General features: G+C 37.4%; 4 protein-coding genes and 1 pseudogene across 7 annotated transcripts; 3 read left to right on the plus strand and 2 right to left on the minus strand.

Moving 5' to 3' along the window:
- Positions 1 to 959: 959 nt before the first annotated feature.
- Positions 960 to 5382, minus strand: LOC121779992 (O-fucosyltransferase 38-like). 2 transcript variants are annotated; one of them, XM_042177506.1, is made up of 11 exons: positions 4906 to 5374; positions 4047 to 4125; positions 3834 to 3901; positions 3545 to 3633; positions 3251 to 3428; positions 2790 to 2918; positions 2346 to 2482; positions 2000 to 2213; positions 1711 to 1895; positions 1507 to 1599; positions 960 to 1313 (listed from the first exon to the last, which is right to left on the minus strand). In XM_042177506.1, the coding sequence occupies exons 1-11, from the start codon at positions 5104 to 5106 to the stop codon at positions 1196 to 1198; spliced, it is 1491 nt and encodes a 496-aa protein (XP_042033440.1). In that variant the 5' UTR covers positions 5107 to 5374; the 3' UTR covers positions 960 to 1195. The 2 variants fall into 2 exon arrangements, 1 of the variants encoding a protein (XP_042033440.1); XR_006045967.1 differs by having other exon boundaries at positions 1297 to 1313; positions 1507 to 1610; positions 4906 to 5382.
- A 618-nt stretch (positions 5383 to 6000) lies between these two features.
- Positions 6001 to 9726, minus strand: LOC121778474 (annotated as a pseudogene).
- Positions 9727 to 13123: 3397 nt separating this feature from the next.
- On the plus strand, positions 13124 to 14926 carry LOC121779306 (target of rapamycin complex subunit LST8-like). 3 transcript variants are annotated; one of them, XM_042176613.1, is made up of 7 exons: positions 13124 to 13400; positions 13534 to 13571; positions 13651 to 13772; positions 13838 to 13932; positions 14028 to 14107; positions 14197 to 14256; positions 14556 to 14926. In XM_042176613.1, the coding sequence occupies exons 3-7, from the start codon at positions 13695 to 13697 to the stop codon at positions 14627 to 14629; spliced, it is 387 nt and encodes a 128-aa protein (XP_042032547.1). In that variant the 5' UTR covers positions 13124 to 13400; positions 13534 to 13571; positions 13651 to 13694; the 3' UTR covers positions 14630 to 14926. The 3 variants fall into 3 exon arrangements, with proteins under 3 accessions (XP_042032547.1, XP_042032546.1, XP_042032548.1); XM_042176612.1 differs by having other exon boundaries at positions 13534 to 13563; XM_042176614.1 differs by having other exon boundaries at positions 13534 to 13772; positions 14638 to 14926.
- Positions 14927 to 17487: 2561 nt separating this feature from the next.
- LOC121779818 (ultraviolet-B receptor UVR8-like) lies at positions 17488 to 22498 on the plus strand. Its single transcript, XM_042177261.1, has 15 exons — positions 17488 to 17998; positions 18964 to 19040; positions 19216 to 19294; positions 19630 to 19689; positions 19984 to 20085; positions 20190 to 20283; positions 20401 to 20443; positions 20522 to 20567; positions 20659 to 20705; positions 20994 to 21096; positions 21182 to 21236; positions 21341 to 21407; positions 21508 to 21544; positions 21848 to 21927; positions 22000 to 22498. Exons 1-15 carry the CDS (start codon positions 17698 to 17700, stop codon positions 22120 to 22122), a joined length of 1314 nt encoding a protein of 437 aa, XP_042033195.1. The 5' UTR covers positions 17488 to 17697; the 3' UTR covers positions 22123 to 22498.
- Positions 22118 to 27136, plus strand: LOC121779817 (alternative NAD(P)H-ubiquinone oxidoreductase C1, chloroplastic/mitochondrial-like). The gene is made up of 12 exons (XM_042177260.1): positions 22118 to 22251; positions 22732 to 22859; positions 22952 to 23151; positions 23912 to 24007; positions 24199 to 24265; positions 24365 to 24548; positions 24929 to 25022; positions 25119 to 25331; positions 25595 to 25996; positions 26078 to 26154; positions 26635 to 26738; positions 26825 to 27136. The coding sequence occupies exons 2-12, from the start codon at positions 22814 to 22816 to the stop codon at positions 26962 to 26964; spliced, it is 1623 nt and encodes a 540-aa protein (XP_042033194.1). The 5' UTR covers positions 22118 to 22251; positions 22732 to 22813; the 3' UTR covers positions 26965 to 27136.
- The last annotated feature ends 103 nt before the right edge of the window (positions 27137 to 27239 follow it).

Raw genomic sequence — 27239 nt, forward strand, 5'->3', positions numbered from 1 at the left:
TTGGAAGCTACAGCTTCTTCATAATTTGGCGCATGTGGAATTTTGAAAATATTTTGGTTGATTATTTCAAAATTATGATGTATTTTTTAAATATTTGATTGTAACAAATCCAGGGTAAAGTTCGTGATATTATTTCACTGGTAAAATTTGTGATATTATTTGATTGCTGGAATTTTTTCACCGGTGGAAAATAACAAACCCAAGGTAAAGTTCGTGATATTATTTGTCAATTTCAAAGTTCATGTCAACTTTTTGAAAGTTTCATGATAATATGTGTCAATATCCCTATTTTTATTTTATTTTATACAATCTCCTTCCCATTTAAAGTGAAGCATTTTATATTCAGACGAGAAATTTTATGAGTAATAGTAATAGATATAATATTGGCTTAAATATAGTGAATGTATTAACAGTGCTTTGCATATTACGCGCTTGGGATGCAGTGTGCGCCACACTCGCCTAATTGATGGTTCGTGTGCCGCATAGTTTCACACGCCCACCGTGCTCGATTGGACGTCGTTTTTACCCTTTATTTGTTATAATTAAATGAGAAAAGGCGTTTCTTTAATTATTTTATACTGATATATATATATATATATATATATATATATATATATATATATATATTAAATGGCCTCTCGCTACAATTTTTTTTACTTAAAATTAGAAAAACGTTTTCTTTCATTTTTTAAATTTACGCAATATTGTTTTCATTTCGATTTTGATTTATGTATTCTTAAGATTCTTATTGTATTGTCAATATAATTACTACAATGTTGACACAATATGGACCGAGAAAATAATATAAAAGTAGGACTTATATTCCACTAACTTTTTCAACTCACTTTCTTTTACATTTCTTAAAACTCAGTCGTGCCTTAACAAAAGTGGATAATTATTGGGAAAGGGGGGAGTAAGAAGTTACAATGAAAGGTAAGAAGGATATTTATAGAAACAAAGAATTAGAATTAGAATTAGTATTAGTATGAAATTAACGTTTCTCCCTCAATTTGCATTAGGTTAAAAATTAATTCGTCTTAAATATAAGTTTCTCTTCTTCTCCATCTACTAAAACTCCTAAAAGCTCCATTTCTTCTCCCCCCAGAGCCCCCCTCGCTCCGCCGAGGTCCGGCACTGACCAAGCCCCTGCTGGAGCGATGACTTGGCCTATGCTGGCTCGGTCGTTGCTTCCACCTTATGATTTGCATATGCATTCTGGATATGGATTTTGGTAAAAGGATTCCTCCAGCCGCAGTCGTACTCTGCCCTTGATTCCAGGAGGGCCGCTTCCTCTCCTCCGAGGTCCACCGAACCTGCAAATGCCAAAAACAGACCTTTCAATCTCCAATTTTCAATTTGCTAAATGTGATTAGCAGAGGATATTGATGTGTGGAAAAGAGTTGCACAGTTCCATTCACGTCGAAGCAGTCATTTTGGCATCATTCAACACCATAATGAGATGTGCAAGCGGTTCAAGGAAAGTAGCCGTCATGCGTGACTAAATACCTTTGTCTATGCAATTGCATCACAGGGAGCGATAGAGACGACTCTTCAAGCTGCCCAGCCTCCATTAGATCAAACAATTGAACTAGGCTTTTCCTGCACATCACCTTTGTTATATGAAGCTAAATTCACTTCTTTTACCCGTTGATACAACTGCCCAAACCATCAACTAGTAAATATAAACTGAGAATTAGCAGCAGCCAATACCTGTCCGGAGTGATTGTTTTGCGATGTCCTAAGAATCGGCGATGACCTTCAACAGCTCTTGCCATGTTACCCGAGTGGGAAGGGACGAAAATGTCACTTTCTATGGAGATTATGTAATCTAGGGCTGCAGTTTGTGATGCATGATTGGAAAAATCTTTCAGTTCTTTTGTGGTTGCCAGCATTTCCTGTACAAGTGGAAAAACTTAGCTGGCAGCCAGAAATAGCTTAATTTGCTTCGTTCTAGTTTTGAGTGACAAATCAATCCAAATTCCAAACTACGAAAACTAACTTTGGAAACAATGTTAGGAAACCGGGAAGTGAGCTCCGAAAGGTGCGAGTCACCACCATATATTTCTCCAGCAGCAATATATATTAAGGTAGATGGTGGATAGCCAAGAGCTTTAAGAAATATCCCGACCTCCTTCGGAGTTAAAGGGCAGAGACCAGCATCTCTCTGTTCTGTGGGGTTAATGTTCTTCACTTTCCAGTGACTTGTTTTCTCTCTAGTGAAGGCAATTTAGCAAATGAAATCGTCATGTAAGCAGAGGAAGAAAGAACATATAATGAAATAGATACAGATAATTCCTACATTTATATGCATGTAGGTATGCATGATGAATTCAAAAGGTTTTCACCTCATTGTTCGGAGCTCCTCTGATTCTGCAACAGTAAGACCATAAGTACATCCAGTAAAAGACAGCATATCTTTCTCATATCTCAGATGAAGGGCAATGTATCTTTGAGCACGTGATCGCAGCCGCTCCACGAGCTTCTGTGGTGTCACCGTCATTTATGCTCAGACCCTAATATAAAGTAAAGTCCCATACAAGACCACTTAAATGCAACAGCAGAAACACGAAATCTCATAAGTGACCTACATATTTTTCAACTTTTTCTCTAATAAATTTACTGGTATCTAGCAGGGAAAAAAATGAATTTTGACAGTTTTGATCTGATTACTTCAGCAGAAGCGAGTTGATATTTCCACTTAAAGGATGAATAACCTTGTATGATAATTGCATCCTCTATGTCCATATACAAGGAGTACGAATTAAGAAAACCAAGATTATGATTTTTACCTTTCCTAGACTCTCAATAGATGGAGAAAAACGAAGAGCGTGATACAAAGCACGGCATCTCAATCTCTGAATGTCAAGGGGCAGATCATTGTTTGCAAGTCTAGAATCTGATTTTGCAACATGAATTATCTGTAGATAAGAAGAAATAGGTCAATCAATTTTTTCTGGCTATAAGTTCTACAGAGCATTCGTTGGAGCTAATTTGGTTCATTCAGCATGCAAATTCTTTTTCATTTTTTCTTAGCACGGTTGTTTTATTGTTTGAGCTTTTGACTTCTGTTCCTGGCCTGTGTTTAGAGTCTACAACTCAAAATAATTCCTTCATAGTTTCATTGTTTGGAGTTCCATATTTTCCCAACTTGTGCCTTATTGCAGAACCATTCAAATACAAATCAACAAATACTGGCCACGCCATCATATAATCAAGCATTTCAGTTTTCCTACTAAACAAAGTAACTTGCCTGATATTCCTTCCATAATGTAGTCATTTCTTCATAGTAGCCCAAACCACCCCATGAGGTGAAGTGTTTCCTAGCACGAGGTAGAGATTCTAATTCTTTAGGAAGCTTCTTCACAATCCTCACATCCTTTTCCAGGGATTTGATGAAATGGGTTTCGTCGAATATATTAGAGAATGTACTGTACATCAACAACATGAAAATTAAGCCAAATGTCAACTATGCCCATGAGCATAGCTCTGATAAGTAGAGATATCAGGAATAGAACCATTTGTGACATGATGTAAATTAATTTACCTGCTATCCTGCCAGAATGAACTCTTGTCAAGTTGAGGAATCACTAGTGTAGCATTCATAATGTGTGCCACAGCCACCATATCAGCTATCTACAAGCATGACATTATTGACAAACGAATCTCTAAAAAGTCAGATTATCTCTAACAGCAACATAGAAGTCGCTCAGAATTCAAAATTTTAAAAATGAACAAAAAAAAAACTAATTTGACCTACTGCTAGCAGCAACCAGCACAGAAAGTGACAGCATGTATGCCTACCAAACAAACGACAGAATAAATAAAATCCTCACCCCAGTGCGCATTTGATTTAGTCCTCCATTACTTTTTACAGTTATGTAGTGATCTGAGACTGGAGTAGCTGCGCATGCAAAATAGGGATCACATTTTGTAAGAAACAGGAAGGGGGAGCAAAAACAAAGGACGTAGATGAGGGGAAACAGAAGCAAACTCACGTATAAGTAAAGCAGTATGAATAATGCTCATTAGCCCAAACAGATAATTACCTCTATATCTACTTGTTCGCTTGACACACTGCCGCAAACCAAGACCAGAAGGAGTTTTCCAAAGTTGATCATCTAATAACTGCAGAATATGACCAAATATGTGGATCATCATGTGGTATATAAGACCTCATCATGTAATATCGGAACTTTCAATGAGTTCAAATTTCAGTAATGGGCTTATGTTACGTATGCCATGTTGTAGAATCAGATCAAAAGCAGCTAATAGCATCGCATTTTAGATCACTTACTCGTCCACCTTTTACCACATTAACTACACATAATTTCTACCAAACTGTTAACTCATCGTCAATAAACAAAAAACGTACTATAGTAGACTATAAACCACTTCAAACATGCCCATTGCCCACAACATCACTTTTTTTTATTAATATTCAGTTTAGAATACGATGTAGTTTCCCTAGCCTATCCCATACACTATTACCAAGCCGAAACCAAAGATCACCTGAAATGTTTACTTATAGTAATTCGTACTTCTGTAGCAGCTAAATGACAATATATACTTTCAATTTAAATGGATTATCTAGCTATCACATTTGAGTATTTTGCTCATGATCTATACTTCTAGTAAAGCTTTCAAATCCACCTTCATCCTTCATACAGAAGCTGCCTAAATCTTCTTAATGGAAACAAACATTTGCTTTCACATAAACTCTCAAAATCCAAAATCTAATGTACTAAGGCTTCAGCTACAAAACTCATGACCTAGCGACTAACATCAAACACCTCACATACACCAACATTTGCTAAATCCACATAATCGGGAACAAATCCATGGCAAAAACCAATTATAAATATACTGAAATACTAAACCTCAATAACATCGAAAAGCATCCCAAACCTTGTTGATTTTGGGCTTCTCAACTCTCAGAAGCGGCACCTTATTGTCTTCTTGCAAAACGTAGCTGCTGTAGAGCAGGAAAGTGAAGATTGAGAGTGAAAAAATGAGGATCACGTACAAAGTGATTGAGAAAAAGGAGGATTTTCTGTGTCTGGATAAGGGAAGGTGATGGTGCCCTCGCCGATTAACCATTCTTTGCATTCATCGGTAGATCTCTGCTTCAATTGCTACTGAAACTGATTCGATCATAACTCGGTTTCCAGATTTCGGTGTTTTTGTCTTTGAATGTTAATTGTGCGTTTGCGGTTCATGTGAACCCAGAACAGAGAAACATTTCATTTTTCACATAATTTTATTTTAGAAAAATATCAATAGGAGTAATTTTTTATCTACGTCTGTCGTGGGACTCAAACCATCACTTGAACTTTTTACGTTTTTCTAATAATAATTTCGCTTATTTTTGTTTTCTTTTGTTATTTTTGCTTTTTAAATGTTTTGCATTAAAAAAAATATGTGTAAATTATTATCAGTAAAAATTTAACTATTATATTAATTTAAGAAAAATAGTAGTACTATTATCTTTGAGTTAAATTGAATTAAATTTTCAATGCATTATATATTTTTTAATATGTAATTTTCAGACTTTTAATAATCTCAACTATGTATTTACCAGGTTTCAGTAATGTTTAATTTTGGAATTTTATTTATGTGATTTTTAAATTTTAATTAACTACATATTTTTTATTAATATGAATTTAAATTAAATAAAATAAGAAATGAATATAAAAAATCAAAGATTGAGGATTATAAATAATAGTAGTACTCTGATAAAATGTGAGTAGGCCTGTCAAATTGGATACCCGATCCCGAATTTTCCAAAATCTAATATTCGATACCCGATCCGAAAATGATTTCGGGTATCGAGTCCCGATTGTGATTTTTTTAAATATTTTTTAATTACTTTTTAAAGAAAATTAACTACAAAATTTTAGAAATACAAACTTGTAGTTCGAATTTGATACAAACTTAAAGTAGTTCGAGTTTAAGATAAAAAAAAACAACTACAAATTATTAGAAATAAAAAAATTCATATCATTAATCCATAATAAAATAGATACATAATTTATTAAATTTAAAAGAAATTAAAAAAATCGGGTAATTTGGGTATACCCAATACCCAATAATCCAAAAATCAAAAAATCGGGTATTGGGTATCCAATTATCCGATATTTCGGGTTCGGATATCAGATATCCAATTCCCGATATCCATTTTGACAGCCCTAAATGTGAGTGTTGTTTGTTGAGTTGCGCCGCATGAAATAAAATTTAGCGTTGCCGTGTTGGGCACAAATAGAATTTAGTGCTTTAAGCCGCCGCGCTTCCAGAGGCTTGCCCGAGGAAGCTCAGCGCCGGGCCGGGCCACCCGGGATGACTCGCCATTGTGACTGTGTGTGGGGATGGCTGGTGCGATTAAGGGACGTTGCCGGAGGCGGTGCCATGACGGATAATCCTAGAACTTATCCAAGATGATCAATGAATAAATTACTTTTGGTATCCACATACATGTAGTATACCAATTGGTACATGAATAATGCAACCAAGTATTTTTTTTATATATAAATGAATTTAAATTTAAAGATCGTGCTACGGAGGACTCAAACCCAAAATATTTGGCTTCAGGCAGTACCTCTCTACCGTTTGGCTAACTCTCACAGGCAACCAAGTATTTTCTACATGTGTTTTCACTACACAATGCACATATCATCAATCACGAATCTAGATCTATACTTTTTTGCCCTGTATCATTAGATGATTAGATGGTTTAAAGAGGGTCACAATGGAAATAGTCTAACGGAGGAGTATAACCACTATTAAACTTGGTTTTTAGCCCAACTATGCTCAACTTAGGTATGCTTAACCAAATTCTTTTTCCTAATCAAGTTTAGTTAATCCATAACTAAAATCATGGTAGTTCCTCCAATTTACATTGTCACTCAATCTTCCTCTCTTCACAATGTATAAGCACGATACCTGCATCTGCAGTAGGAGAGGTCGATTTCACGGCAACAACGCAGGGATCCATTCATTCCCTTGGATGAAATTCCCCACCGAAAACGAGCCCGCATGCTCGGCCGGAATCTGGCTGCTCCAGCTCACTCGCTTCGCCGTATCCGACCCGGGTCCCCGGTTTTCGAATTCACCATAATACAAGGTCTTGAGCGCGAAGTCGCCACTCCAAGGCATATATCCATCCGACATGATGAGAGCCTCGAGCGTGCAATGGATGAAAACAGTCCTCGAGTACTCTTTCCACGGCCTACCGAGGTAGTTCTTGTGCGCCTTGGGCTTGCTGTAGTACAGCGCCATGTACGCATCCGTGCCATTGATCACGCAGTCTTGGAAGACGAACCCCATTGATTGGGCAGGGTTTATCCTTCCTTGGCACTGCATTGTTCTCGCCCTTCTCTGGGTTCAACTGGCGAGGGGCGACAAGGATGAGGCAGTCTTGGAAGAACGCAGCCGAATTTCCAAATATGAAATCGACATTGCCCTGGATGCGGCACGACTTGTAGTACTGACGCAGGCTGTGCGCGTAGAGGGTGTCTTGATTGCCGAGGAATTCGCAGTTTTCCACCACGGAGAGGTCGCTGCCGGATCGGAAAGCTACTGCTTGATGAGCTTCCGGGCCTGCTGTGTTCTGGATGGTGAGACCAGTCGCCATAAATCCGTCGCCAACAACAGCTGTATGAACCCAAAAAACATGTTAGAAGACAAACAACTCAAACCAGATTACTACAGATCAACAATGATCCTCCATTTATCGCCATAGCGACTCGAACTCACAACCTTCATAGGAACGGATACACAAAGTCACCTCGAACCAAAGATACTGAAAATCTACGAAATACGCAATAAAGATCAGTCTTTCCATCCCCATACCCATTTCATATACTTTATCTACCTCCAAACTTCAAACCCGGTGCTAAATTTCCCCAGTTAATGTCATCTCTAAACAGCTAAAACCAGATAACAACAGTTAGCCTTTAACCTTTCTCCAGTTAATATGTAAGGCAATGCCTCTAAACATGAAACTCCCCTCAAAGCAAAGATTCTGTATACTCCCTCAGTCTGAAGTTAATCAATTTGTATTATTTGGAGACATTCCAAGCTAAATGAATCATTTTTGGGCAAAAAACCAATTCTTTACTCTTTCTATTATTGTCTCTTTCACCTATCTATTTTATTTCTCTCTTGAATAAACATCACTTTCTTAAATTTCCATATAATCTAGAAATAGCTAAAACCAGATAACTACAAAGATACTCATACCACTCAGTCTCAGGTTAATCCATTCGTATATTCTTTTTGTAATATTCCAAGCTAAACAAATCATTTCCCTATTTGCCAAAAATCAACTCTTTCAATACAATATGCCAATAAAGATCAATCTTTTCTTCACTTATGCAATAAAGATCACTCTTTTCCTCCCATTTCATATTCAATTCAAATCCTTCCGACAATAAACAAACAAATCACGTGACGTAGCAGCTAATAAACACCACAAAACAGCAATGAATAAACAAAACAAAACAAAACAAACTCACCAACTGTAGCTGAGTTGTATGTAGAAATGCCTTGCTTCCCAACATTCAACGACCCGGAAATGACGGTTTTGCCCATCCCATCCCCCATGAAAACCACGTTCCTCTTCTCCAGCGGCACCCGCACAGTCTCCTCATACACTCCCTCCTTGATCCATATCACGAACCGGGCCCCCGGCCCGGCATTATCCGGCGCAGCATCCACCGCCTTCTGCACACTCACATACTCACACCCCTTCTCACACACCGCCACATCCGCCTTCAAATCCCGAGGCACGCCTCCGGCCGGGCCGGGCCCGCCCGGAGCCAGCGCGGGTTCCCAGAACCCGTCCCGCTCCGTCCTTGCCGGGCCCCAGAGCCCAGTTTTATCGCCAAAAAAGTCGTAATTTAACCCCATGGAGAGGGCGTCGCTGCCGGTGGCGATCACGGAGGAGTGGAAAAACGCCATCGTTTTGTCGACGAGGGAGGTGTCGTTGGCGTATTTGAGCGTCGACCAGCAGTCGTATTGGTAGACGAGCGCGGCGCTGAGCCACGCCCGGGCGTCCTTGTTCCTCCCCCGCGGCAGGGCGTCTGTTGATGCTAAATTGGTGCGGTGATCGGCGTAGCGGAGGAGTTCGAGGCAGGTTTTGGATGCGGCGGTGCGGTTGCTGCTGGCGGCGGAGGAATCGAGGATGTGCTGGACCATTCCCCGGCCTAAATTGAGATTCTGAGAGGAGAGTTTGAGAGCGGATTGGATTCCGTCAATGAGGGTGGCGCCGGGGGGTAATTGGGGGAAGTAGGATTGGCATTTTTGGGGATCGAGTGAGGCCTTGCAGAGGTCAGTGACGAGAATGTTGGTGGCGGAAAGGTGGGGGTTTGGGGGGTGGCGGCGGGCGGAGAGGGAGGGGAGGAGGAGGAGGGAGAGGAGGGCGAAGGAGATTAGAGCGGCCATGGGAATGAGGAATAGGGATTTGAGATTGGGGAATTGGTTGTGCTTTGGATTTGGGGGGTGTTTTATAGGGCGTCTGAGCTGCATAATTATGGAGATGGATTAGATTATTAATGAATGATTGGTTGAGATTAGGGATTTGATTGGTGGGATTTGGGAAGATGGAAATGGAGTCACGGGAGTGGAGTGGACGGTGGGATAGAGGAGCACTACACGCATGGGATTGGGAGGAGGTATGGATGAACGAGAGAGAGAGAGAGAGAGAGAGAGAGAGTGGAATGTGGGATTTATTAGGCGTGTGTCTTGTGAGTGATGGAATATAGTGGGTGGATCTGTAGGATTTTGTCGCTTTCGCAGATCTGCTGTTTACTTCACTGTTCATCGGGAGAAAAGAGGGTGTGTTTAGAGCATCACAACCACCCGGAAAGTGGTGCCGCGACGCCGGTGCGGCGCGGAGGAAACCAATTTTTCCTTCTTAAAGAAAAAAAATTTAAAATCTATAATATTATGGAATTATTTTGTGTATTATATTTATGGGAATAGTTGTGTTAATTATATGAATAATTTTGTGCAGTTATTAGAATAATTATGTTAATTACTATTTTTTTAACTAGGAAAAATTGGTGAAACTGCTTCATTAATAATTATTCCATGCATAAATATATTTTAAATTATTAGATGAGATTATGATTGGGAATAAAATTGATTTATTATTATTTTATATATTTGCAATAAATAGTGTAGATTAACCTGTGAGATGTGTAAAAGGAGGGCGTGGGAGAGGCGCCCAAATGTAGAAGTTATGACCAACGCATAAATGAGGAGAATGATGTTGTGACGAGAGATGTGAATTGTGGATCATCGGTTATAGTTACGTTCGTTCAGACTTTGTTTTCCTATATCGATGATGGGTTGTGAGTTGTTTTTCACCGTTGAGTGTTGTGCGGCTCGAATTCAATCTACGACCTCCATAAAAAGATGAAAACTTGTGCGCCCTTGTGTAATACAAATGATTTTTATTATGGTAGTTTTGAGCATTCTAACCTGTGTTTTAGAGTTATCACATTTTTTAGTGTTATGGTATTTGTAAAAAATTGTTATTCTTATTGCATGAGAATAATACTTTTAAAAATTTAATTTAGTTAATATTTTAAATTCAACTTCAAACTATCTTTATATTAAAGTTGAAAATTAATTATTTTTTTTATCACTTTTAATATTCTTATATCAATTACATACAATTATATAATTTTTAAATTTTATAAATTTTTTATTTAACTCACCTACCAAACAATATGCGAAGCTATAATTAACCCGCATTATCCTAGTGAAACTTAACTACCAATTGAATCCTAAAGACAATAAAATACTATATGAAAATACATACGGAGTACTATTAATTTGCTGTAATTACACATGCTTGGTATCAATATTGCCCTAAAATTGCTGTAATTACACATGCTTGGTATCAATATTTCCTTTAATTTCAAATTTCAATGTACATGTCTATTAGATCCTGAAAGAAAATGAGCTAGAATTAGTTAATATGGATTAAGTAATTATAGTTGGGCTACAATTATATTGATTCATGAGCCCAATAATCATAGAGCCCAAGTAACTTTTCAATTGCATGACTCTTCATCTACTTAATAATGATTATTTAATCTTCATTGTGGAGAATGAATAAAGTGGTGAAAGTGGAGGGAAGAGAAGAGACACAAGGTAGAAAATACGCAAAGCTTTGTAGAGAAAATTCATAGTTTTCTTTTACATAGCAATTGCACCGGGATAGTTCCTGCATCGGATTGGATTGCAAGTGGACCTCGATAGTAGTGAATTCAACTTGCAGGATTCAATCAATTGAAGAAAACAACATAACAAGTAAGATTTAATTCCGTTGTGTTTTACATGCTCAACGTGCAATATCTATTATGAATATAGATATGTTATTCTTGTATGCAATTTCCGGTGCTCGTTAGATGAAGAATTCCTTAAAGATCCTCCTTGTCTGTAGTCATGGGCCTCGTAATCTTGTCGCACGTTCAATTCTTACATATAGAAGGTTTGATGGCCCAAGGCCAATGAATTGATCGTAATATTTTAAGTATTGATTATAACAAAATTGAAAAGTTTCACCGATATTTAAAATTAACTATATAATCTATTACAATCTTTAGCGATTTTATCAAATTTATCCCATATTTTGAAATTCATTAATTTTTATCTCTTGCCTTTAATAATTGCATTAATTTATGTTTTTCCAACTAATCAAAATATATCTCAATGTTTTCAATTTTTATTGTCGCTCTAACAGTAATTCACGGGGTGTTGGTTAATGGCCTAGTATTATTTTTCACTAAAAAATAAGTTGTATACAAGAATATAATTATTTTATTTTTTTAAAAAATTATCTGAAAATGTTTGATTAAATTGATACATGTCGAAAAGAATGGGGTATAATTAATAATTAAAAAGACTATAAATAAAATTGATAAATTCAGAGTTTGAGATAAAATTAATACTAAAATAATTAAAAGTCGGTATAGATTCAATCATTAACCAATTTTAGTATTATACATGCAAGATCACCCAATTTTATCTAGATAGCTTCAATAAAAAAATGAAAGATAATTTCAACATGCATGGTTTAATATCAATTCATTTTTCCATTCTTCATTCATTTGAGTCAATTCCTTTATTTACTAATCTTCGCTAATAATAATAGAATAAATGGTTAGGGTGAACTTTTAACCAAAGCAAATGCCACTAAAAACCACTAAGCATTGAATTTGGGAATTTTGATGTGAGTTGCTTTAGAATAGAATGCATTTTGATGGGCTATTTAAAGAGTTTGTCATCCACATTAGGTAGTATATATTTCGGAATATTGGTCCCTAAAACCATGAGCTTTGGCCCAAAATTTGGTATTCCCACTAACTTTAAAATTGGTCTAGAATATCACAAACTTTGCACTTTGTTTGGTATTTTCCACGGCATGTCTATCACCATATTTGACTAACTTATGAGGCTTTTTTATCATACTTGACAAAATTAAACCAATGTGTTTTTCTACGTGAATTTTTATCCTACTTGTTATTAAATCTAAAAAATTGTTTAAAATATCATAAAATGTATCACGGTTGCCCACGTAAAATAAGATTTTGATGAAAATATCTTACTTGGGTCAGTTTGGGAAATACCAAAGTGCAAAGTTTGTGATATTCTATGCCAATTTTAAAGTTTGTGGGAAATACCAAATTTTGGCCAAAGTTCATGGTTTTAGGACCAATATCCCATATAATTGCCCCATTTAGTGAGGATAGGTTTGAGATTTTTCCTAAAATGTTTGGTGATGTGCAAACTCGGGATTTGAGTGAAAAGAGTTAGCTCGTTGGAGGTGAGAATTTGATAGATTCTTGAATTAGGGAGGTTTGGGTTTTCCCTAAAATGTTTGATGATGTGCAAACTCAGGATTTGAGTGAAAAGAGTTAGCTCGTTGGAGGTGAGAATTCAAAATATTCTTGAACTAGGAGGAAATGTATTGCTGGCAAAATTTAGGGAGGAAATGTTGAATGGACTATTTTAGACTTTTAGTGCTGTCTAATCCACCTTTCAGCAGTATATAAAAGTGTCCCGTTGGGCAAAGATACGTTTAAAATTTTATACAGCATGTGATGATTTGATCTGAGTTCATCCTGTAGAATGTGATATGCATTGCTGCCAAAGTTTAGGGAAGGAAATGTTGGATGGACTATTTTAGTGTTGTCTAATCCGCCTTCGAGCTGTATATACATGTCGTGTTAAGCAAAGATACGTTTGAAATTTATCTAGCTTGTGATGATTTGTGATTTTGTTCCCTCTTGGTAGCAAGTGAACCGGCTCGAGATTACACCTGATAAACGCTGGCTGCAGCTGGGAATCCTCATATTCGGCTGTTTGATGTCAATGCGAACAGCCCTCAGCCTGTATGTTTCTTGCCTTTCTTCATACAAAGTTACAAGTTACTCATTAATTTCAACGTCTCTCCTTTGAAGAGAGTTTCAACTCTTACTTAGGTATCTTCAGCCTAATCAGCTAAGTCATCTGTTTGAATGTCAGGTGATGAGCTACGATTCACACATTAATAATGTGAGTTGGTGTGTAGCTTGCTTGTTCACTATTCTTTGGTAAAGTTTGACGATAATTGAACAAGATTCGCACGATTGCATAATTTAGGTACAGCAAAGTTGGTGTGCAGCTTGCTTCCATCCTTAACTGTGATGTGGGATGGAAGCTTGGTGGTTGCAGCAAATAACCGTGGGACATGCTACGTGTGGCGCTTAATGAAAGGAACACAGGTGAGGCGTACACGAATTCATTCCTCGTCTAGTTTAGTATATTCACAGATCCTCTTGCTGTGCAGACTATGACCAACTTCGTGCCGCTTCACAAACTTCAAGCTCACGATCAATACATACTCAAGTGTCTACTTTCACCAGAGCTGTGCGAGCCTAATCGGTCAGGAGGCAACCTCCTATCGCCAGCATTTTACGTTGTCTTCGTTTTTAGCTATTCAGATGGATAGATTATCATTTGAAAATGGTCGGTTTTAGGTATCTGGCTACTGCATCTTCGGATAATACTGTCAAAATATGGAACGCGGATGACTTTACGTTGGAAAAAACACTAGTAGGTATGTGATTTTACCCGTATAATAGGGTCTTGATCGTGCTTGCTTTTGCGTATCGCGTAGTGAAGTGCAGTCTCCCGGTATACTTTCAGGTCATCAGCGCTGGGTTTGGGACTGTGTTTTCTCAGTAGACGGTGCTTTCCTAATCACAGGTATTGTTGTTTGATCATAAATCCATGTTGTTTGGGTCTAAGCTTTTTTATACCCCATATCCCCCTTGATTTTATTGTGATTGTTGTTTAACAATGTCATTTGATTGAGAAACGTCAACAATATATTGACCGGATTTGTTTGTCATGGGATAACTGCGAACAAATCCAATCTTCATGGTTTTTCGGGCTGATTTATAAAGTTATGAGACATATAAGAATTTGAACAAACATCGTGATTTGCATTTGTAAACATATACGAAACTGCATTTGTTAAACGCCTGGAAAACCCGATATTGCAGCTTCATCCGATTCAACTGCTCTTCCTTTGCTTGGCTGCACGCTGATAGAGTCGCTAACAATGATCGCCTTTTGAGTTTACGGACACAAATGGTGCAATGGTTTCGGTGTTATTGACTGATTAGCCCCTCGTTGTCGAGCTATTCATCCTTTTCGACGCCCCCTACGTCTACGTGTGCTTCTTTTCGTTCGATTCCGGTGGTGGCCGTCGCCACCACGCATCACATGCCAACTAGTGCAAACAAACAAAATTTTTGTAGCTGACCAAAGTGAATGGAATAGTGGCTGTAAAGGCAATATCTATTATGCTTCTCTTGGTGTACAATCTTAAATTTCCTCTCTTTTTTTATAGTATCATTTTATCACCATTAAATGAAAAGGTCAAAATTACAAAAGTAACTTTTGATTAAAAAAAAATTAATCTTCACAACGAAAATGATAAAATATGTTCTACATATATGTACCGCAATTGAGTACGGATTGTGTCCCATTCTATTTAAAATTATCCGATGCATTAATTTATAATTTGTAGGTCAATTTTGTGAGTGGCATAACAACTGAGCAATTGACGGTCTATTTAAGAATTCTATCATTGAAACAAATATTTTACAAAAAAGTTATTAATGGGGAATATTGTCCAATGTCCATGGTTATTTATAAGCTAAATTCATTTAAATTTTATCGATTTGGAATTTTTGTGGCATATTCAACGCATCAAGAAATCAAATTTTCCCTCTGATTTTTCTAGTTAACAAGATTCAATTTTTTTATAAAAGAAATGGGAAATTCTATAGATCATGATTAGAATAAGCAGTAAAGATGTGATTTTGAATAGAGCAAAAGATAGATGTGGAAGTCCACTAATTACTTATCTATGTTTTTTGTCAACTTAAACGGTAATTGATTGGTCCAAAATTGTACCCACTTGTTAGGAGGTCCCGTTTGGTACGAGATAATGCCATCTTTTTTTGACAAAACGAACGAGCAAGAATCTGAAACGGGTGCAAAAGTCACGCAGTAAATGACATACAACAAGCACAAACAAGGTCTAGATACTAAAGATCAACTTATCTCGGATACACGTAACAACATAATAAGCCTATTCATAACCGAGAGCGATTACTCCCAAACAGCAAAATGGGACCATTTCTGGGAAACAAAAATATGAGATAACACGAAAGAAAACTTATCCAGGATACACATAACAACATAACAAGCCTATTCATAACGTATTATTACCATTTTCTGGCAAAATCAATTCTTTTAAGTTATATACTTTATTCTATCTCTACTTATCTACTTATCTTTTCTCATATTTTATTTTCTCTCTATTTAATATATTATTATCATTTTCTTAAATCTCGTACTAAAATGAAACGCATGGATTAACATGATAGTGGGAAGTGTATGCCTCTTAAGGCCAAAATAACTTTTCTAGTCAAACTCACTCTTTATTATCATCACATCCCCAAATTTTTCTAAAGGGCATCCACTATCTTTTTGCAAATCTTTAACAAATCTTTTCCAAATACTTTATCCCCAATAAAGTTTGCAAAAAAAAAGGACAGTACTTCTTTATCAAATGGCAATAAGACCAACATGTGTTTGTATATATACATTGTGAATGACTTGTGATAACATACACATTCCACAGAAGCAAAACGTCAAAGTCTCATATACATATTTATACAAATGGAAGGATTAATTCATGAGAGTAAGAAGATGAAGGTTAAGAGGGGATGGGTAGCAATCAAAGTTGGTTTAGAAGAGGAAGAGTTTCAAAGATTCACAATTCCAATATCATACTTAAGCCATCCTTTCTTCAAGAGATTTCTTGAGAAAGCTCATGAGGCTTATGGGTACAACGACGTCGGCCCTCTAAAGCTCCCTTGCTCGGTCGAAGACTTCCACCATCTCCGGTGGCAGATCGAGAAGGAGTCAAACGGCTATCGCCACCACTTCCATCAACACCACCACCTCTACCACCGCGCAGGATCCCTATCATTCAATTCTTGCTAACGGATCCGCGAAACAAAACTCGTGTAGTCAAAACTTCAGCACTGGGGAAACATGTTTTCTTTTCGTAGCTATCTGAATCATGATATCATACAAAAGAAAGAAAAGGGTGGAGGCGGAGGCAGAGCTATGTGGGGTCGAAGGACGAGTTTTCTAGCAGTACTATTTGGCTGACATATAACCCCACCTAGGTTCGTCCCTGCTTGCTAGCAAGGCTTGCATGCTTAACTTGTGTTATGTTTTTCTACTATTCCTCCTAATCTTTTCAAGAAAGTATGTAACTTTGTTGTATGCGGCAATTGTAAAGTACTATGTAAAATAACATTATAATTTATAGATTATGTTAACAATGCTTTAATGTTAGAAAAAGTCTTTGAGGCTCTTTCACTAGTGGCTCACACTCTATTAAAACCCACACTCCGTATGGGCTCGGACACTGTGCCCGCGGTTAGACCGCGGTCCGATCTTGTTCGAACTTGGATAGATTATTTTTTCAAGGTTGGTTATTATGGTTGGAAACGTCTAACAAAAGACCTTTAATCATTCATCTTTCCTTGGAAACTAAGGCTGATGCATGCACTCACGCACGCGGGCATATATAATGTGTGCGAACTCATTATTTTCTAGATTTTACAAAATTTTAATTAAATGAATTCTCATCCTAAAGGAACCGGAAATTTGATTTTGAAGAAAAATAAATCTGATTTGAGGTGAAAATAAAAAAAATTCGAACCGAATTTAATTATTTTGATTCGGTTCTAATCAATTATTTTTATTTCGCACACTTTTTTTCAAGAAAAATTGGTCGGAGCTGAATCGAAAACTCACATTTTGAAGAAAAGGAAATCTGAATGGATTCAAAAATTGAAAATTCTAAATCAAATTTTATATTTCGATTTAGTTCTAATTGATTATTCATATTTTCGGTTATTTTGCTAAAGATGCAAGATTACTATAGAAAGTGAATGGATTAAGACACGAATCATCACTTGCTCCATCCTTCGTAACTCTATTTCAGACCATCAACTGCAACTTCATTAAATTCCACCACCACCGAGAAATCACAAACTGGAATCGAGATTCTCGGCATTGACATGAGCCCAATCGGTTCTACACTCTTCAAGAACAATGGGGATTTCAAGAACTCATGCTTGCATGAAAAAGATCGCATTTTTATCGAATTTGGTGAGCAAGAAAGCCTCTGGGTCAAGATTGTTCTGTGTTGCAAGCGGCAGGCGCGATGGTTTCGATGAGGTGTTGAGCAGAGGGAAGAGGTTCGCAGCTGTTTGGGGCAATGGGGATTTTGGGAGGCTAGGATTGGGCAATTTGGAGTCAAAGTGGAGACCTAAGCCAATTTCACCATCTGCTTTTGGGGATCAGAGTTTGAAGGAGGTCGCTTGTGGTGGGGCCCACACACTTTTCCTCACTGGTGATGTTGCATACTCTCGAATTTAGCATCTGATTTTGGTTTTTGAGTTTATGGGGATTGACTGTGTGGTGTTTCTCTGATTTGGGATTAATCTGTGAATGATTGGTGTATGTTTAGTTAATGATTTCGATGAAATGGAGGGATGAGTTCTTGTTAGAAACTGCAGTAACCTTTTTTCTTGTGGAGAAAGTGGAAATGAAAGGATGTGTTTTCGATAATTGCACTATTCATACAAAACGTTTCACCATTGGTTCATGAGGTTTGATTAGTGTGTCATTTTAGTACATTTGTCATCTGTTTTTAGACGTTGTCGACTCTTTGCCTACTTCGGGTACAAAAGATTTCATCGTTGTTTCATGATTTGTACTCACGTAGGTAAAGAGTTGAAACTCAGATGACGGAATAAAATGGAACACGAATGAAACTTCTTGTATCAGTTATGCAATCTTCAAACTTTTGTACCAATATGAAACAATGGTGAAATATTTTGTATGAATAGTGTAAACTGTGTAAACTGTACCGACTGTTTTCTTTCTGAGTAAATATGTCATGCCTTGGAACTCCTTTGTCCTTGATCATTACGACCTAGCCTATCCGAAAATGGTGACTTTCAAAACATTGGTTTTGCATTCTGACTTGGAGAAGTTTTGAAGGAGAGACAAAGCTTACCTTTTCATTGGTTCTTATGTGTTGGTTAATTTTTTTGGAAGTCACTTCCGGTTCTGCACTCAAACATCGTGTGTATTCAGAGAGGGAATCGTAATTGTAGGAATGGTTGCTTCTTGTGAATTGCCATAATGGTTTTTTTGGATAACTGCTTTCTTATTTTGCTAGGTTGCTCATTCATACTATCAAAAAACTTATGTGGTCTTTGTAGATGTAGAATAAATGCTAAGATGTTCAGATGATATTGAAAAAAATTTGCATATATTGATGCTCATGTACAAAGTATCTTGGTTCTGCAGAAAATGGAGATGTTTATGCTACTGGACTCAATGACTTTGGACAGCTAGGCATATCAGAGACACAAGATTATTCGACCGTATGTTTTCTCAAATTTGATGGAGATGTTTAAGCCACTTGTTCCGTCCATTATGAATTTTGATTTTGTCCTTATTTAAAATCTACAAGAATAATATTGATTGTGTGCATATCGCTTTATTCGAGATTACTGCATAATATTTCATGAAAATTTGATTTTGTTGCCCACAATACAGGAGCCTCGCCGGGTTTCCAGTATTCCCAAGAGAATTGTTAAAATCTCAGCTGGCTACCACCACTCAGCTGCCATTACAGGTTTAGTATTAATCTTTTCCTTTGTTAACAAGAGTTATTTTTTTTGTCTGTAATCTCCTGAAGTTTTCGACTTTCTTATCTTGCACTGAGAGTTTGGACATCCATCTTGTTTTGTTTATCTAAGGAGTTTATGAGCAAGCATACAGAGATTAGCTCTCTCCATTTCTTGAACGATTTTGTGCATGAATAATGGAAGAGTCCCATTTCATATAATGATGTATTAAAGTATTTATAAGTAGATCTTAATTTATTACTAGATGGGATAGTTTGTTAAATCTTAATGTGGTTCAGAACCTTCAACTTCCATAATATATATGCCGTCTCTCGTTTTGCAGAGGATGGTGAACTCTATTTATGGGGAAAGAATGCAAATGGGCAACTTGGCCTTGGAAAAAGTAAGTGAATTGGCTCTATTACAGTAATGAACTTATTACTCCCTCCATCCGGACTTGAGTGATGCATTTCTTTCTGGCACGGGCATTAAAGAAGCGGTGTTTAAGGAGTTCTAGTGCTAAAATTATAATATTCTTGTTCTGTAACACTCCCTCCGTCACCAAAATGAGACATGTAATGGTGAACATCCCGAAATGGAAAAATGAGATATTTGATGGCGAACGGAGGGAGTATTTTTTAACTGTCAAATGAATAATTTTTTAAAATCGACACTTACCCTTTGCATGAATCTGCAGAGGCACAAAAGATTATTCCTATTCCCTGTAAGGTTGAATGCTTGGAAGGAGTCGCAGTAAGAGCGATATCTTTGGGGTTCGAACACTCAATTGCTATCACAGGTTGGTGTGATCTTTCTCCAATCGATAATCTTACCCCAAGTTCATGATCTATCATCCTATATTGTTTCATTGACTAGTTGCTTTCCTTGATCCTTTATATCCAGACAACGGTGAAGCTCTGAGTTGGGGAGATGGAGAGTCTGGACGGCTTGGTCATGGGCATGGATCGAGCATTTTGGGGTTTCAAAAGACCAGCAGGTTTTTTTAATCAACTAAATGGATATAATCATCCAATGCTAATTAACAAATTTCGATAGCTCATAACCGTTCGCTTGGATCCTTTATTGATCATTTTGTTGGTGGTGTTAAATACAGTGAGTATACCCCACGTCTGATTAAAAGTCTAGAGGGAATCCAGGTACATTACTTGGGCCGTCTTAAACTTATCACTTCATCTTTTATCAGAATGGTGAGAATTTCGGTTCTGTAATATTAGGTCAAAAGTGTTTCAGCTGGAATGCTGCACTCTGCGTGTATTTCCGGTATGATCCTTAGGCATCGATCAACAATGTGCTTTTTGTTGGATTTGATAACAATAGCTTCCTAACTTAACCCTTTCTTTGGATGTTACAGAAGATGGCTCTGTTTATGTTTTCGGTGAAAAAGAATTAGGAAAATGGGTATGATTTGAATTCTTCATATTAGAACTTTGCTTCAGATTTACTCCCTCTGTCCCAAGTTAATCAATCGTATTCCTTCGGGACGTCCAAGCTAAATGAGTCATTTCAGTTTTGGCAAAAAATAACCCTTCAGTCTCTCTTGCTTAGTTCTCTCTTCACTTAACTCACTAAACAACACTTACTTAAATCCCGTGCCGGAAAGAAATGTTCCGATGAACTTGGGACGGAGGGAGTATTATACTTGGTCATTTTCCATCTCATACCATGGTCTATCTTCCAAAATATCAGGGTTTTGGAAAAGCAAAGAATGCGACAACACCATCTACGATTGACGCCATGCCATATTCGGATGAAGTTGCTTGTGGTGCTTATCATACCTGTGTAATTACAAGTAATCTTTTATGTGATTACATTTTCATATTAAAGATTCTTTCTGCCATCAGCTAATTTCTTTTTACGACTCTTTTATTACAAAGATGGTGGGGAACTGTACTCATGGGGAACCAACGAGAATGGATGTCTAGGCATCGGGTATATCTCTTCACAAAATTGCTTATGCAAGAGTTACTAGTACTTGTTTCGTATCATTCTTTCTGCAGACTCATATTACTTCATTTAATCGACATACATTTCAGTTGCACAAATGTCAGTTATTCGCCTGAAAGAGTCCAAGGCTCGTTGTCGACACAACCAGTTATCAAGGTTTGCAATGATAATTTTATACACAGTCGCTACATACGCACTTGATTCGTGTAAATACTGTCGCATATGTATAAAGTTTACATTTTTTTTCCGTAAACAGGTGTCCTGTGGCTGGAAACACACAGCAGCAGTTTCTGGTAAGAGATTTCTGACTAGTACCGTGTTTTCTCGTCGTATGTCTTTTCATATGCGATCTAAGTATGGTTTTTAATCTTCGTTTACATAAAGACGTTATCACAACTATTGAAAGATGAGAACCTATTATGCAAAAGTGGAAATTTATTTGATTCATTGTTGAAATTTGCTTCGACTTCCTTGTTATCCCTGGCCCGCTATGGGTTCACGAATTCTCGAATATTAGTCTGCTGAACAAAGTTAGATTTGGTCGTGTGATTGCATGTTTTCGGTGTCCATTTGTCAAACTTGTTGCTGAAAAACAGATGGCCATGTCTACACGTGGGGATGGGGTGGTTCGAATGGAACTTTTCAAGACGATGGCCATTCACCGGGAGGACAGTTGGTTAGTTTAAATTCCTTTCTTGTGTTGATTTTTTTTCGGTTCTTAGTCAATCGCTGTAACCTACTTTTCCAGGGTCAAGGTGATGACATGGACTACGTCAAACCAAGGCTGCTCGACTTCCATAAGAGCGTCAAAGCTTTAGACGTATCTTGCGGATTCAATCACACTGCTGGCTTGTTTGAATCGACAAATTAAGTCGTTTCACAGAACGGGACGTCCCGTGCTTATCTTCGCGAGATCTTGAAGGGATATTTTGTTGTTGTTTACCATTCGAAGGTTCATTGAAACCTCCAAATCATGCTGAAGCAGAATATACAGGTTCAGGTCAGTCTGCTGAAGTTTTCCATGGATTTAGTGAAAATCTGATTATTTTACATCAAATATCATTTACATGTCTATAAATAGAGAATAAAGAGAGATGAAAAGTAAATGTGAAAGATTTGTGATTGTAGCAATCTGATTCTGTTTATGAGGTTTATAAAAGCATAAAGCATGTTGTAACTTTATTGTGTATCAAGAGTTGTACCACATTTTTTGGGCACAATTATTTCGCAGTATTTGGTTATAAAAACACAAAGACCTTGCTTAGCCTCATTTCTTTTGGGCACAATTATTTCGCAGTATTTGGTTATAAAAACACAAAGACAACCCAAAATGGAATAGAAGACATTTTCAAAATGTGACAAACTAAATATACTCCCACATTGAATTTATCAATTGTGTAATTATTTAATTATTAAAAGTGAAATGGAAATATAAATATAACTTCACGTGATAAAAATCCAATCTTGCGCTCTTTCATAGCTCAACAAAACTCTGGTAATCGTGGAACCAAAAACAGCCACATTACCACTTCTCCTCTCCATTCCTCCGTCGTCGTACTACAATGGCGCACGCGATTTCTTCTCTTGCATCATCTATGCTTTTCAATCGTAAGCGCTCTCTCTCTCTACTGTAGTATCTAACTTCACTCAATTTGAGCTCACAATTCTCATTGCTTTCTGTAACCGACGATGAATTTCAGGCGATCAGCTCCACTGCCGAAACCCTTTCCAGCGGAATTCGCGTAGCTATCGAGCTAATTCCGGGCTCTTTTCGAGCTCCGTCCCAAGGCAAGGACTCCGAGTTCACGGTTCGATCTCAGGCGGCGGATACGGCGCCGTTTCTGAAGTCTCTGAAAAGCAATCTCAGCCGTCCAATTACGCATGGCCGGAAAAGAACAAGGTATTTCCCAAATACTGTGCTTTTCAAGTTAATAGATTTTTCTTTGGTTTTTCGGCAGTTGTAAAAGCATTTCAGCTTGTTTGTTGGCATATTACTGGTTTTGATGCATTGTAGATTTTGACTCGGCTATTTAGTGAATAACGGAGATTAGCAAATGTATAACCTTTACAATATATCATCACGGGTCAAAGTAATCAACACAGATAATCACGGGCATAAACAAAATAAACACATTAATTGTTTACCTAATTCAATACGAGATGTATCTACGTGGGCGATGCCAAAGCTGAATTTCCCTATACACTTTTCGGATGCAATTTACATTAAGAGAGAGGTATATAGGCAGAAAAAGAACTCTGATCATATCCACAAATCACAGTAGAACTGTGTTGGGCCTAAATATAAACTGTACGGACGCCCAAAATGTCGTGGTGGTGGTGGACTAGTTAACTTTCTTTCAGGTTCCATTCTCAGCTAAAGTCCATTCTAGGAGTATAATTTAAGAATAAACCTATTTTGAATTTTCATGAAGGGAATACTGAATAATGTATTCTGCTTTTACAAGTAATATATGTGTGCCTGTTAATCTGGTACTCTTTTCAGTCTGCTATGATTGATTTTTTCTTTCCTAATATGTGAATTCCATTTAAATGCTTCTTAATGATATTCTCTCCACACATATATTTTCTCCATAAGCACAATGGCTTATGCTTTAAAGCAATACAGATGATAGGGACACTAACACGGTTATTGATTACAGAGGCCAAAGGTGTGTATACTGGGTGGTGGTTTTGGAGGGCTCTACACTGCATTGAGATTGGAATCGCTTGAGTGGCCTGATGGAAAGAAACCACAGGTAACTTGGCAGTTTTAAAGAATACATCAAGTATCTTTTTATAAAACAACAACACAGTCTCTGGTTTTGAAAAGGAAATTTAGATGTCTATCTCTACCAACTTGGTCGTGTACCAAGATCTTCTTGGTCTTGTGTATTTTCAATTTGTTACATGTTGTCTATAAAATAAGTGTTTTTTGATAATGCAACAGGTAGTCCTTGTTGATCAATCTGAACGCTTTGTGTTCAAGCCTTTACTTTATGAACTCCTCTCTGGAGGTATATTTTGATTTGATGCAGCAGACGAATTTTGGTACTCAAGCTAGACAAGCATAGTTCTTTATGATGACGTTGTTACACTGATTTTTCCAAGTGCAGAAGTAGATGAATGGGAAATAGCCCCTTACTTCTCGGACTTGCTGTCAAGCACCACAGTGCAGTTTTTCAAAGATAGGGTGCAGGCTTTACATCCTTCTGATCATTTGGGAATGGATGCCGCTGCATTGTCTCAATCTGCCGGAACTGTTCATCTTGAAAGTGGCCTTCTTATTGAATATGACTGGTAAACTTCCATGTCATTCATATAAATCTTATTTTCGTCTTAGATAACATAAATACGGTCCAACAAAAATGCAATGAAAATTTTTAGCCTGAATCCATCAAAATTTGCATCAGACTCTAGTGAAACTGAGTAGCTGTGAAGCACTCAAAATACTTATTCGATGTTTTTCTTGTATAAAGATGCATGTTTTTTCTTGTTTTCAACTTATTATTCCATAACTGTCCAAAGAGACGGAATGCTTTACCAGATTTCGTTGTTAATATAAAGTATGTAGAATATTGCTTGTATTCCTGAAGTTCGATTACTCGATATCTTGAAATAAAATATTCCTTTCCATTATTGGCTTCTTCTGATATCATTCATACTGATCTGCCAGCCAGGTTGGTACTGGCGCTTGGATCTGATGCCAAACTCGATGTTGTGCCAGGTGCAATGGAATATGCATTACCATTTTCCACCCTTGAGGATGCTCGTGTTAGGATTCGACTGCCCCCTACAAATTTTATCTTGAATAAAATTCTGTGTATAGGCTAACCGCCACTTCTGTTTTTTTATAATTGTCTTGTGCAGAGGGTTAATGAGAAGCTAACAGCACTGGAACGGAAGTATTTTGGCAAAGATTCTCCAATTCGTGTTGCCGTTGTAGGATGTGGTTACTCTGGTGTTGAGTTGGCTGCCACAGTATCTGAAAGACTGCGAGACAGGGGAGTTGTACAAGCTATCAATGTTGACAAAATGATCTTGCCTAATGCTCCACCCAGTAACAGAGAATCAGCATTAAAAGTAAGCATAGTTGAACATATCTTCTACGATCACTTTCGTCATCTTAGATATTTCGTATAGTTAAATTAGTATATAGTTGCATGATCTTATGTTCGAGCACCTGCCATGCGTATTATTATATCGTTATGCTGATTGGCGAGAATAGGTCAGTTGATGATTCTGATATTACTTGATTTGTTAGTGAACAAAAAATGAGATTGACAAGCTCTTCATAGTAAGTCCTCCTACTCCTAGTTAATTGAAACATAAAACCTTTGTTGTAGGTTCTCCTATCAAGAAAAGTCGAGCTTTTGTTGGGTTACTTTGTCCGTTGTATGAGGAGAGCTTCCGAGCTCAGGAGCTCACCTGAACTTGAAAATGCTCAAGCTGCTCATGATACAACAGAACATGATCATGAAAGATTTATACTGGAGTTGCAGCCTACCGAAAGGGGCATAGAAAGTCAAATTGTCGAAGCAGATCTAGTTTTGTGGACTGTCGGGTCTAAACCTCTACTTCCAGAAGTAACAACCAGTGATAGACCCATTGGTCTTCCTCTTAATGGTAGGGGACAAGCCGAAACAGATGAAACTCTTCGCGTTAAGGGCCATCTACGCACATTTGCCATTGGCGACTCATCTGCTGTAAAGGACAAACAGGGAAAATTGCTTCCAGGCACTGCTCAGGTACTCTATGATTCTTTTATTTTCGGCTCGGAAATTTTTTACTTCCCCTGATTGGACTTTCTGCTGCCATATTTCGATTAGGTGGCATTTCAGCAGGCGGATTTTGCAGGCTGGAATCTCTGGGCTGCGATAAATGACCGACCGCTACTGCCATTTAGGTTTGTCATAAATGAGTTAAACGAGACACGTTCATTGATGTTGCATAAAACGGTAGCACGAAAATTGTATCACAAGCACCATGCCAGAAGAATACCTGTTTGGTGCTAGAGATGGTTTAGTGTAATCAAGTTTTTGCAAACGGCTAATCAATATTCCAACAATGGGTCGTTGGTCGTTGCATAGTTCTAGAAGGTGTTTACTTTTGAGGATTAGTTTAGATAGATGAAAATAGTATAGGCTACTCCACTCTTTACTAAAATAGATGGAACATTGGGAAATCTCAAGGCCCTCCATTCGAACTAATTTTGTTTGATTCATATCTCATTGTAAGGATAGAACTAGAGAAATCGTATTAACGAGGATACAAATACTCAATCATATATCTTATCTGGACTCCGAGCTACCTTATGGTTTTCTCTGTCAACAGAATCTCTATAAATGCGTATAACAGCAGTCTAACATCGATTTTCTTGTCACAGATTCCAGAATTTAGGTGAGATGATGACTCTTGGGAGATACGATGCTGCTATAACACCAAGTTTCATCGAGGGCCTTACGTTGGAGGGTCCAGTTGGACACACTGGTATGGAGACCCTTGCTTTTATCGGATCAATTAATCATCTGTAACCCTTCCATATCCTTCTCACTCTGAATTCGATATTGCTGCAGCTAGGAAAATCGCTTATCTACTAAGGTTACCGACAGACGAGCACCGGGTTAAAGTAGGTATAAGTTGGCTAGCAAAATCTGCTGTAGAGTCTACTGCATTACTGCAAGATACCTTCACCAAAATGCTTTCTGGGTCGTAGAAGGCAGGCTTGTCTCTCTTGAAGGTATATAAGGTTTAGTGTAATCATTGTTCATTGAAAAGTGTTTCGAAGCATAGTAGCTAAATTGTAAGTTTATGCATACATGTAAAATTATGAATTTGAAAAGTGTGTATTTCATGAATTTCTAATGAAATATTTTGTTTTATGTAAACGCTCTTCCCTCTGATCCAACGAGTTTGAGTATTTTTGGATCATTTTCTAATATTATTCGAGTCATTTTATTACTCGACTAAAATTAAAGAATTTAATCAAAA

Source organism: Salvia splendens, chromosome 19 (assembly GCF_004379255.2).
Source record: "Salvia splendens isolate huo1 chromosome 19, SspV2, whole genome shotgun sequence".
In the NCBI taxonomy this organism is placed as follows: domain Eukaryota; kingdom Viridiplantae; phylum Streptophyta; class Magnoliopsida; order Lamiales; family Lamiaceae; genus Salvia; species Salvia splendens.

Excerpts from the sequence above, each read along its gene's own strand:
- LOC121779992 (XM_042177506.1), bottom strand. The coding sequence starts at position 5,106 with ATGCAAAGAATGGTTAATCGGCGAGGGCACCATCACCTTCCCTTATCC. Across the intron at positions 3,902-4,046 it reads GCGAACAAGTAGATATAGAG|CTACTCCAGTCTCAGATCAC; the intron begins GTAATTATCTGT and ends TTGCATGCGCAG. Across the intron at positions 3,634-3,833 it reads TAAATCAAATGCGCACTGGG|ATAGCTGATATGGTGGCTGT; the intron begins GTGAGGATTTTA and ends TCATGCTTGTAG.
- LOC121779306 (XM_042176613.1), top strand. The coding sequence starts at position 13,695 with ATGTGGGATGGAAGCTTGGTGGTTGCAGCAAATAACCGTGGGACATGC. Across the intron at positions 13,933-14,027 it reads GAGCTGTGCGAGCCTAATCG|GTATCTGGCTACTGCATCTT; the intron begins GTCAGGAGGCAA and ends GGTCGGTTTTAG. Across the intron at positions 14,257-14,555 it reads CGGTGCTTTCCTAATCACAG|CTTCATCCGATTCAACTGCT; the intron begins GTATTGTTGTTT and ends CCGATATTGCAG.
- LOC121779818 (XM_042177261.1), top strand. The coding sequence starts at position 17,698 with ATGGGGATTTCAAGAACTCATGCTTGCATGAAAAAGATCGCATTTTTA. Across the intron at positions 19,041-19,215 it reads AGACACAAGATTATTCGACC|GAGCCTCGCCGGGTTTCCAG; the intron begins GTATGTTTTCTC and ends CCCACAATACAG. Across the intron at positions 21,545-21,847 it reads ACACACAGCAGCAGTTTCTG|ATGGCCATGTCTACACGTGG; the intron begins GTAAGAGATTTC and ends GCTGAAAAACAG.
- LOC121779817 (XM_042177260.1), top strand. The coding sequence starts at position 22,814 with ATGGCGCACGCGATTTCTTCTCTTGCATCATCTATGCTTTTCAATC. Across the intron at positions 23,152-23,911 it reads CATGGCCGGAAAAGAACAAG|AGGCCAAAGGTGTGTATACT; the intron begins GTATTTCCCAAA and ends TATTGATTACAG. Across the intron at positions 25,332-25,594 it reads ACAGAGAATCAGCATTAAAA|GTTCTCCTATCAAGAAAAGT; the intron begins GTAAGCATAGTT and ends CCTTTGTTGTAG.